This window comes from Euprymna scolopes, chromosome 8 (assembly GCF_053919585.1).
Source record: "Euprymna scolopes isolate OS-2025 chromosome 8, ASM5391958v1, whole genome shotgun sequence".
Lineage (NCBI taxonomy): Eukaryota > Metazoa > Mollusca > Cephalopoda > Sepiida > Sepiolidae > Euprymna > Euprymna scolopes.
This window is the reverse complement of record NC_136489.1, coordinates 67,665,960-67,679,009: the sequence shown is the minus strand read 5'-3', so window position 1 is coordinate 67,679,009 and position 13,050 is coordinate 67,665,960. Positions and strand designations below refer to the sequence as shown.

The 13,050-nt window shown below is 34.8% G+C and overlaps 1 protein-coding gene across 1 annotated transcript in view; it reads right to left on the bottom strand.

The window, feature by feature from the left end:
- LOC145283595 (uncharacterized) overlaps positions 1–13,050 on the bottom strand; it is a 3,312,299-nt gene that overhangs the window by 62,849 nt on the left and 3,236,400 nt on the right. Inside the window, exons 30-31 of the mRNA XM_080132527.1 lie at positions 10,163–10,271; positions 5,939–5,965 (exon numbers count right to left, since the gene is read on the bottom strand). Of these exons, the coding sequence (XP_079988653.1) occupies positions 5,939–5,965; positions 10,163–10,271 (136 nt within the window). The remainder of the gene's footprint in view (positions 1–5,938; positions 5,966–10,162; positions 10,272–13,050) is intronic.

The window sequence follows — 13,050 nt, the reverse complement described above, 5'->3', positions numbered from 1 at the left end:
ATTACATTTTTACCGTGTCCTGTTTCTGCCTTTTCCCGTTTCCTGCTTTCTTAATCTCTCTGAATCTCTACAATCTGTCATTAACTGTTTAATAACTTTTCTAATGCAAGTATGATAAATTTCATATTCGTAGTTTCTTTTAATGCATTAACCTGCAAAATTTATTGTATATTTTGCAAAGCTCTTTCCGCTGATGAAAAAAAATGACATTTTTCGAAACTCTGCGGAATAAAGTCTTTCCCGTTTATTAGTACTCTTGGTCGGATAATTAAAATTTTGTATACCTTCCTTACAGGTTTATGTTTTTCCGAAATAATAAAATTTTTCTATTATATATATATACATATATATATATATATATATATATATATAGATATATATATATATATATATATATATATATATATAGATATATAGATAGATAGATAGATAGATAGATGGATAGTTCATTAATGTTTCGTCTTTATTTCGAGACTTCCTCGAAATAAAGACGAAACGTTGATGAACACATAACTCGGTTTGTTCCTTTTTATTTCTCTATTTTGTCAGAATACTATTTCCATTATTTTCAATTTTATATATATATATATATATATATATATATATATATATATATATATATATATATATAGCTTCGAATTAGTTTTTATAAAGTTAACTATCACATAATCTCTCTCTCATTATATATATATATATATATTTATATATTATATATATATATATATCTATATATCTATAAAAGTGAACGTGTCTGTCTGTCTGTCTGTTTGTCTGTGTGTGTGTGTGTCTGTCTGTGTACATTTCCTACGCAATAACTCTGTCAATTTTTAGTCTATAGACTCGAAATTTGAAATACCGGGTACTGAGATTTGGGAAAATCGATGTGACGGGTGTCAGCCAGAAATTTGGCTGTTAAGGGGTCAAATTTCAACGATTTGACCTTTAAGAACTCTACCAAACTCCTCCGACAATTTTGGGTCTAGACACTTGAAATTTTAGATATAGGTTCCTTGAACATGGATCTAACTTAATAAAGTGATTTGAGCCCGAAACAAGAAATTTTAAGGGGTCATAATAGGGGTCAAAGTTTTAAAAAATTAACCATTTTTTTTGTTTTTTTGCTTTTTTTGCACAGCATACACCTCCAAACACCCGAGCAACGCCGGGCACCCCTGCTAGTATATATATATAAAAGTGAACGTGTCTGTGTATCTGTGTGTCTGTGTACATTTTCCTACGCAATAACTCTGTCAATTTTTAGTCTACAGACTCGAAATTTGATATACAGGGTACTGAGATTTGGGAAAATCGATGTGATCGGTTTTTGGCCAGAAATTTGGCGATTAATGGGTCAAAGTTCAACGATTTGACCTTTGAGAACTCTACCAAACTCCTCCGACAATTTTGCGTCTACGCACTTGAAATTTTAGATATAGGTTCCTTGGACATGGATCTAACTTAATAACTTGATTTGAGCCCAAAACAATAAATATTAAGAGGTCATAATAGGGGTCAAAGTTTTTAAAAAATTGACCTCTGCGGTCCCTTCCAAATTACTCAGACAATTTCTGGTCTAAATATTTGAAATTTTACATAAAGGGTATTCAGAGATAGGGCAAGCTTTTTCATCAGTTTGGGTCGAAAATTTTTAGTTACCAATACATAAACGTATGTATGTATGTCTGTTTGCATGTCTGACTTAAACTTTCAATAGAAGCGACGTATTTTACCAAGGTCAGTATCGTTTTTTAAGTTCGATCTTTAATACGACAAATATCGAAAAATTGGCTAAAAACATTAATGTCTTCCCCTTCAACTAGGCACTTTTCTACAGGGTGGGGGGTCACTTTTTTCGCCAATATTTTTGAAAGTTATTCTCTCCTTTAGATTGTCTAGCCTTAATTTTAAAAAATGTCACTTTCGGTCTGGCGGTGGTCGTAACAGCATAAACGTTAGGTTTTACCCCGTTCTTTTTCCTCCTTTGCGGTACGGGTTCGAGCCTGTCTTCCTACTACCATATTTTTTTTTTGCTCAATATACACATCCAAACACCCCGGGCAACGCCGGGCGCCCATGCTAGTATATATATATATATATATATATATATATATATATATATATATAGCTGAACGTCTGTGTGTGTGTCTGGTCACGAATAGGCTCCTATATGGTTGACTATTATAGAAAACTGATCACATATAATGATAGAAGATGTATCGAGACACAGGAATGGGTATGTTTGATCTGGCATAATGATGATTCAGTAAAATTGTGGGGTCTGCGTACGCGCCTGGTCCACAAAGTATGGAAATAAAAAATTAAAAAAAAAACGTTTATAAGTGTTTTTGATATAGATTTACATAAGAATACTTTGATAAGTATGTTTTGACTTAAATAGGGATGGTATAATAAAATTGTGGGGTCTGCGTTCACGCCTGGCCTCCATGGAATGGAAATAGGCACAAACTTTAATAAAGACTTTTCATATCTATCTGCGAAAGTATACTTTGATAATTATGTTTCAGTTTGAAGAAATATGGTACAATAAAATTATGGGCTGTTCGTTCGCGCCTGACCTCCACAGAATGGAAATATGTCACAAAGTTTACCAAGGTTTTTTAATATAGATGCACAGAATATTGTGATAAGTGTTTCGGTGTGAACAGGTATGGTATAATAAATTATGAGGTTTATCTATTTTATTTTTACTTTCATCATATTTTGCTTTGGCTTTGATACCCCCAAATTCGAAGCTATCTCTTTACAACCCTTCCTTTTCATAACCTATCATACTTTCATAAATCAGAGTCCATTTTCTGTAGACTGTTTTTGAACCCAGTCAACGACGGGTATTTTGCTAGTATATATATATATATATATATATATATATATATATATATATGTATATGTATATATATATATATATATATATATATATATATATATATATATATATATATATATATATACATACAGACATGACAGAAAAGAATAAACACTAAGATAAATATTTTTCCTAAGATTTATTTATGCTTATTTATATTTACAGATAAGAATAGTGCTGAAATAACCTCAGTATCTCATGAAAATTGCATTTAACAACCTTGAATCATGCCACGAACCAAAGCAGCATCATATCTATCAGAATTTCTGTGAACCGTGATTAAAAATGAAGGTGGTCTTAGTTAATGCAAAATAGCAGGAAATCTTTCAATACCCCTTTTTACTGTTAACAGAGTGGTCGTACTATTCATAAGAGAGGACAAAGAGTGCAGAAAACCTCATCCAGGTCGCTCCCGGCCCTCTGAAAAACCTTACGTCATGTGAAAAGAAATGTTGAAGAGGATCCTCAGTACAAAGTCCCTGACATTGCAACACAAGCTGGTGTCAGTCCCAGAACAGCTATCAGGTATTTTCATAAGCTGTACTACTATGGTAGAACTGCAAAAAGGAAGTCTCTTCTCTGTCCTGCCTATATCAAGCACAGAACAACGTTATTTTCTCTGATGAGTTACGATTTGCCTTATTTCCCAACAGTGAAAGGGTATGTGTATGGAGGCTCCCTCAGGAAGAGTTTGACTTAAAAAAAACTACAGCCAATGCTGAAATATGAGGGTTTCTTGGTTATGGTATGGGGTGCAATTTGGAGTGCTGGTTGCTCAGACCTGGTGGAGTGCGAAGGAAACATTAAGTCTGCTAAATATCTTTCAATCTATCTATACTCGTATAATTGTTTTTATTTTTGTGTAATGATATTCATATTAAAAACCCTTTTTTCTATTTATTTAAAAAGAAAATACAACTTTGTTATATACGGATTGTGGAATTGCATTCATCTACAAAAGATCTAGCTAATTTGCATATTCTTTTAAACATTCATTTCAATGTATTTCCTATTAGTTTTTTCGGTTTTCTTATGGGATAATCATCTTTAGTTTACTATTACGTGTAATTATATTCATGCAGATATGCTACATGATTCATACTTGCATAATATTTGTATAGAGAACGTTATAGTAAACACAGACCTCTTTCTATATACACTTATGCATGCGTATATATATATTTGTTTAAAAAAAATTGCCTACCAAATTCCTTTATCAGTTTTTGGTCTACAGACATAAAACTTTATATATAGGGTATTTGAACCCATCCAAAACTTTATATTTGGGTTTTAACCGGGGGAAATCGGTGCAAAAGTATGAAAATAAAAAAAATGAAATTTGCAAGGTGAAGGTCGAACGACGGCATTATGGATATGCATGGGTAACGTCATAGCTATTGTTTCATGTTTTAATTTTTAGTCTTGCAGCAAACATGTCTTCATAGGTCAGGCATTAACGTCAAAGGACAAAGTAAATTATAAGCTAAACGTTTTGGTTTCTATTCTCGGTGGAGGTAAACCGGTAATTGTAAACCTTGAGGACATATTAGACTGGAACCTTCGCAAAAAGAAAAGGAAGTCGTCTTCAAGGCACACATTTTTAGCATTATTGCGTCAGACACGGCAAGAAATTCCTCAAGATGATATTCATCAATTGATCAATGCCATGCCTAGAAAGGCCCTAGCATTAAAAACAGCAAGGGGAATGTCAACCAAATTTGTGACCATTTGTTTTTGATTTTGTTCTATAAATTATATGTTTATTGAAATAAACTGTTTCTATGTCTGTCTATTCTTTTCTGTTATGTCTTTGTGCATATATATAAGGCACTTTGTGTGTGTGTGTGTGAGTGCATGCCTGTGTGTATATGCGGGAGTTCATTCCCTATGGACTCCGAAACAGCTGGACCGATTATAAAAAATAAAATTGCACAAATGTACATTAGGTATCTGGGAGTGTTCTTAGATAGGTTATCTATTGGAATGCCTCGGACAAGTATCAAAAATTGATAATCGAAATGAATGCGATTAAAGAAGGAATAGTCTGATTTTGACCAAATTTAGAACCCTTATATATCCTAAAATCACGAGTGTATTTGAAAAGTTTTACTACCGCACAAACAGAAAGATCCAGCATATAAAATTAAAAGTAGTTTTTTTATATATGACAACGGCAAGTTCAAAATGAATACTTCTATTTAGAGCACAATTAAATTATGATACATAACTTTTGAATTCAAACTTGAATTCAAGCCATTATATTCAAATAATTGGATAAAATCAATAGTAGGTTCTCTACAGTGCAATGTAGACTACAATGTATTATGGACTTAGTCACTGCAGGAAGGCGTGTGAAGCACTTCCTCCTAGTGCACCGCTGTGAGTCTTCGACTAGAGCAGTCAATCAATTAATTTGATTGAAAAGTGAGCAATCTCATCAATTTCAATGACAATAAATCCTCATTCAATCCCGAGCAACGTTGCCCTCCTCCTTCTACTAAGTACATTTGTACGTCTACTAGCGTTGGGACGACTAATCGGAATCAGTTATTGAAAAAATCTGAACTTTTTGGGTTATTGGAATCAGAAAAATTTGTGCCTATTTTCCGATACCCAAAATGATTCTTTTTATTGTTTTTATTTCTTTATTTTTGTGCAAATGTTAATTTTCCATAGCTCATATTAATGATGAAATAATGAACAGTTATTGATTTGAAACTACCAGTAAAACTAAAATCTATGGGGTTCTTTTCGGTAATCCGACCTTCCCCACACACTATTTAGAAATTTTAAATGAAGCGGAATCATATTCAGTAATTTTATCTAAATCGGGAAAATATGGAATCAACGCGTCACTAATGTCTACACGTATACAGACGTGATGCATAATACAATGATGATGGGTAGGCAAAAGACGCATGTTCATTTCTTGTACTATGACATTAAAAATACAAATGATAAAAAAAGCAAGCATTTGATGTCAAAAAGGAACAAATAAACCACCGGGACAGATATTAAGCAGAATATACGATGAATTTCGAAAACGGAGTTTACCAAAGTTTTTCCGGTATAATTGACAGCCTGATTGGAAGAAATGAAAAATATAAGCGGTTTGGTTAATAAAAAAACGAACACATCAATTTAAAAAAATACTAGGGCAATGTGTATATATATATATATATATATATATATATATATATATATATATATATATATATATATATATATATATATATAAAATTAAAAAGTTTGGAATTAAAGTTACATGGAAATTTCATTGTATAATCAGATCAATAAGGTGGAAATAAGAAGAAAGAAAGAAATATTTTTTAGGCCATGGCATTTTGAAGCTAAATATTTCTCATCAAAAGTCGAGAAAACTTGGCATTATACAAATATAAGGATATACAAACAAAAACAGACTTAAGAACTATTAAATCAGTAAGTAATGATGAGTGCTAGTCTAGCAACACTGATGATCTGTGATACAGCGAAACAGTACTGTGTATGGATAACTATATTTTAAGCCCCTTGCTTGGGTAGAGCACCGTCATAAAATGATTTCACCCACCGCTTAATTAGTGTTAATGCGAAGCTCTCTGTTTTTTGTTTGTAAATTAAACAAGCACAGCTAGCACTGTAAAAGTGGTGCACAAGTGTCTATATAAATGGACCTTTAATGAGATCGTTTACGGACACCAATCACATGGGCTGGAAGTTAGAACTGCCGACTATCAACTAGATGATTGTAGGTTCAAACTCTAGCTAGAGATGGGTGCTATTCTAGCTGCACCGATGAGCTATGATACAGCAAAACAGTACTATACTTATATATAATGCCAACGGGGATGCTCAGGCAATTTTTGCTAGGTCAGAGTGCATCTCCTTTAAGGGTGGTGAGTTTATATACCCCATCTTGTGTTACATCTTTTTGCAGTGAGAAGCAAGTAAATATCTACCATCCCATTTACCTTTAATATCATAGGGTGGATCGCCTCACCACTCTAGTTGCTTGGAGACCTGAATAGATGTAAGAGTCCAGAATCCATTCTCAACAATCCGCACAAAAGATAAGGGACCAGGAGCTAGGCAAGTACCTGTTTGACTGGGTAGTACCTAGGAGGTTTACTATTTCAAGTCTAGGAACTCCTCTTTCCGGTGAAGTGATTTCATTGTTTACTGACGGAGACGCCCCTACCGAGAAATGCACGCGGGAATGCCAAAACAATTTTTGCTAAGCCAGAGTGCTCCTTCTTTACAGGCGCTGGTTTGGCATCACAACCTTCTGACCTCGTGTCAAATGTTACTGCAATGGAAAGCATACTCTTACATTATGCCCAAATATTACAAACCTTATATTATGCTCAAATCTTACAAACCTTACATTATTCCCAAATATTACAACCCTTACATTATGCCCAAATATTAAAACTCCTACATTATGCCCAATTATATGGACCTTACATTATGCCCAAATATTAAAACTCTTACATTATCCCAAATATTACAACCCTTACATCATACCCAAATATTAAAACTCCTACATTATGCCCAATTATATGGACCTTACATTATGCCCAAATATTAAAACTCTTACATTATCCCAAATTGGACATAAATCATTTCTCTCCGATAGGCTCATAAGAGTAGTGGTAGATGGACAAAAATCGGAGGCCTGCAATATAAATGCTGGAGTCCCTCAGGGGTCAATCCTGGGCCCAACTCTCTTCCTGATCTACATCAATGACCTCCCTAAACACATACTTAAATCATTCGTTGACATCTATGCTGATGACACGACCATCTACGGCAACACATCAAAGGCTGTAAATGACAAAGTTCTCTCTGATTTTCTCTCCTCTGATCTCGAGCGCGTGGTTCAGTGGGGGAAGATGTGGCTGGTTACCTTTAATGCATCCAAAACCAAACTCCTATCCTTACATCATCAACGCTCTGATCCCCATCTGGCATCAATTGTGATGGATGGCTCTCGTCTGGGTGAGGCCCCGTGTTTTGACAAGCTTCTGGGTTTGACCTTTACTCCTGATCTGAAATGGAACACGTACATCAAGTCTGTTGCCAAGGTCGCTGGAAAGATGGTGGGATCCTTCTACCACTCCAGAAGATATCTCACTACTGATGCAATTCTCTATCTATATAAAAGCCAAGTACGTCCAAGGATGGAATACTGTTGCCATATCTGGGCAGGAGCTGCTAAAAACAGCCTATCCTGCCTTGACAGAGTACAAAATAGACTTCGTGGCTTAGTGGAGGATGCCCTTTTCTCTACCCTGCAACCTCTCTCCCACAGAAGAGACGTTGCGAGCCTACCCTTGTTTTATCGTTATTTCCATGGCAGGTGCTCGTCGGAACTCCAATCTCTGGTCCCCCCTCGCCAATCTTTCAAGAAAAACACCCGTCTAGCTGAATCCACTGTGAAAAATTTCCCCTTCTCTATATCTGTGCCTAAATCAAAACGCTGATTCCATGAACAAAGCTTCTTTCTTAGAACTGCACGCCTATGGAACTCTGTTCCGTCTGCCTGCTTCCCACTGGACTACAACTTGGATGTCTTCAAGTCCAACGTTAACAAATTCCTAATGAACCGCCCCCTTTAGTAAACACTTCCTCAAATCTCCACACTAACGTAATGTACTTGCAATAACCCTTATCCCTGAATGGCTTCCGGGCCTTGATAAGTGGTGATCACTGTTTAAAAAAAAAGAAAAAAATATTTCAACCTTTACATTATGCCCAAATATTAAAACTCTTACATTATCCCAAATATTTCAACCCTTACATTATGCCCAAATATTACAACCCTTACATTATACCCAAATATTACAACCTTTACATTATGCCCAAATATTACAAACGTTATATTATGCCCAAATATTACAAACATTATATTATGTCCAAATATTACAACCCTTACATTATCCCCAAATATTACAACTCTTACATTATGCTCAAATATTACAACTCTTACATTATGCCCAAATATTACAACCCTTACATTATGCTCAAATATTACAACCCTTACATTATGCCCAAATATTACAACCCTTACATTATGCCCAAATATTACAACCCTTACATTATGCCCAAATATTACAACCCTTACATTATGCCCAAATATTACAACGCTTACATTATGCCCAAATATTACAACCCTTACATTATATCAATATATCTCAACCCTTACATTAGGGCTAAATATTACAACAAATTCTCTACCCTACAAATAAACTCATACCAAATGTTCAAAATCTAATATTTGAAACCCATATAAGATCATTTTGCTTTAGGTATACACTGGCTTATATGAGGAACAATACACCTTCTACATATGATGTTGTCTCTAGTAACAGCAATAAGCCGGATATTCAACCAGACAAGATAAATTCTTGTCCTGGAATTGGGTAAGACTAAGAAACCACAAGATCTGGGCTAACATGTTTAACTGTTAACTTAGGGAGAGAAAAGGGAGAGAAAAGAGATGTTCTTTATTTTTTTACTTAACGTTTTAGAGGTAACATGAATTGGTTACAAATACATTGGGGGCATTGCCAAGGCTGCTGAAAAGAAGGTGTGCTTCCTCTACCATACTAGAAAATTACTCATATCAGAGAGCATCCCGTATTTTTACAAAGCCACGATTCGCCCATGCATGGAGCATTGCTGTCACGTCTCGTCTGGTGCCTTTCACTCTAGTCTTGTACTCTTAAACAGGGTATAAAAAGGAGTCTCAAAGTTAATAGGAGCCACATTGTCGTCCAAGCACCAACCATGCGTCTTCTCTTCAATGTTGCATCTGTGTGCTTGTTTTACAAATATTTTAATGAAATGTGCTTTGTTGAAATTACAGCACTTGTACTGCCTTGACGTACATACCTCTTACAAACATGACAAGCAGCAAAATCCCACCTCTTCACTGTTGAGGTCCCTAAATACCGAAAACCTTCTACTCTAACAATTTCTTCTCTCGGACTGCTATAATTGGTAATTCTCTCCTTGTTTCCTGCTTCTCTGACTATACTAACCCGTAGAAGTTTAAATGTAATAGGAACAGACATTTCGCTGCTCAACTCCCCACAGTCCCCTGTTAGACACGATCATAAATAGCAGTTCCTCATGTTTCAAGTGACAATATGTTTTGTTTGGGGGTTAAAAAGAGTAAAACAAATCCTGTGTGTACACGCCCTATTCCATCAAATGCGTTATTCTGTTTTGAAACCGAGAATGAAAAAGCGAAGAATGAACAGTTCATCTACTTACCATCAGCGACATCATCATCTTCATCATCATCCTCATCATCGTCTTCTTCATAATTTATTGAAGCACTCTCCGTAGATATTGTACTACTAGTGCGGGAGTGCGTGCATACCTAAGACGAAGAAGATGAAGATTTGGGAAAAAATAAAAATAAAAACTTGTAAGCGTTTGTATCAATAACAGGTGTTTATTTCAAAATTAACAACATCCTTTTATTGAAATATTTTAAAATTATTAAACCACTTTATTAGGAACTCAATGTGATAAATATTGTCGCCCTGTAAGCGTCTAGAAAAAAAGACATAACTCGGTATTTAGTGAAAATAAAAATATATTGAAACAGAAAAGTAATTACAACAAATAAAAAGTGTTATTATGCGGCAGTTCTAAATACGTATGACGTGTGCATAACTAGAGCTAACACCGAGATACATATTCTCCCGGTCTTGATAGTAAGTGAAAGAGTTCATTATTATCCGTAGGGTGGACGCACCACAACAATAAATAACTTCAATGTTTTTAAATTAAATTACATTGATCAAATCGGCGATGGAATAAGCCGAATACAATACAAATTCAAGCATATTTTCAATGAGTTTAAATGAAAGAAGGAAACATTTTATCAATTGATAGTCTGCTGCAAAAACGGTGGGCTCCCTTTACTTGCTTAGAAAACATATCTATCAGTATCTTATAACTCTACAAAGTCACCATTCATACATGCGTGCAGTATTTTCTACCATATTTGGACGAGTGAACTAAACATGAGTCTCTTCTTCTTGGACAACACACATACACACACACACACACACACACACACACACACACACACACACACACACACACATACACACGCGCACGCGCACACACACACGCACGCACACACACACATACACACGCGCAAGCACACACACACACGCGCGCACACACACACGCACACACACACGCACGCACACACACACACACATGAGCAATCTAATAGGTCCCGCACTATTTACTAAGCACCGGTCCCTATTCCATCGCCACAATGTTACATTCTTGTGCTTGCCTTACATATACTTTAACAGAATGTGCTCTGACTAACTTATTGTACTCGTACCCCTTTGCTGGAAAAGTTCTACTTCAATAATTTCTTTCTTTGAGACGTTGTCCTTTGGAATTCCCTTCCTGTTCCATGTTTCCCTGAACGCACTAATATGAAGAAATTTAAATATAATGTGAAGAAATATCTCATTGCAGAAATTCCCAATAAATCAGGCTCTTATTTCATGGTAGCCTCCTGCGTACTCGAGAGGCAATATGCATTGTCTCCGGTTAATAAAACCAACAAAAAAAAAACAAACGAACAAACAAACAAACAAACAACCAAAAAAAAAAAAACGACAAAAAAAAACAACAAAAAAACAGAGCAGTTTTATATCAAACAAACCTTTGAAATTTAATTCAATTTGAAAAATAAAAATTGATTTTTATTCCATTATTCCAATTGATAGCAATCGTATAATTTTCTATTGATAACATTAACAATGATAGCGTATCATATTTAGAATAACAAAACGAAATATATAGAAGCATGAAAATTGGGACAATTGATATGCAATAGACACGCAGGCTTCAAATAACAAAAACGACATTTTGAATAGCATTTGCTTTCGTCTGATTTTTTTTGTTAGACTGCGATTTTTCAATTGAATTACGAGCAAAAACGAATAAAAAATATTCAAATCTGAATATAATTGAAACATGTCTTTCAATTGTTTGAGGTTGAACTATCATGGATTCCTAATAGTTCTGAGATTTCCAACGATTGATTATTCAGAAAAGTTAAAATGAATACATTTTACTATAGACAACAAACCGAAAATGTGCTCAAGAAACAAATAAATAACAAATAAATGTTACCAAAAGCAAGATAATTTACTCTTTTCCTAATACAAAATACTGATAGAAATCACCTCTCTAAATGTCATAGTGGTGTTCATTGGGCGTTTTTCTATCATTATTAATTTTTTAAAACCTTAATGAATCTTGCTTTCCGGACTGCTGCAAAACTGCTTCTGTGGTACCAGTTTTCAAGAATTCTAGCGAAAGAACTGACCCATTAAATTATCGCCCCATTAGTCTCCTCCCTCCTTTTGCCAAAATGTTTGAGTCCATAATTAACTAAATTCTAGTTCATCACCTTACAGATACTAAACTTCTAACCGACCAACAATATGGATTTAGGCAAGCAGATATCCTAACTGTAACCTCTGAAGGTAAACAAAGCAGATATCCTAACTATAATCTCTGAACGTATATACCATTAACTGGACAAAGCATGGGAGAGTAGAGGGGTAGCTCTAGATATATATAAGGCTTTTGACAGGGTATGGGATGAAGGTCTTCTCAGGAAAATCATATCATACGGTATCACTGGACAAATACTAAATACTTAACATAATTAAATCCTTCTTAGATAAAAGAAAAATCCAGGTTGTCCTCGATGGTCGTACATCTAAACAATATGATATAAAAGCGAGAGTACCTCAGGGGTCTATCCTTGGATCTTTATTATTCCTAATATTCATAAATGACCTCCCTGACAAAATTACCTCTGAGATGGGTATATATGCTGACGACACCACACTCTATAACAGACATGACAGGAAAACAAATGAACACATATCTAAGGAAATGGCAGAAACCCTAGAGGATGACCTCCAATCTGTAGTGGAATGGGGACAAAAATTGATGGTCACATTCAATGCTGCCACGACTAAACTTGTTTCCTTCAATAATTACAAAAAACCATCTCTACCACCAATAGCAATGGCCAAAGATTCATTATCTGAAAGTACTTCTTTTAAATTCCTCGACCTAATAATAATAATAATAATAATAATAATAAT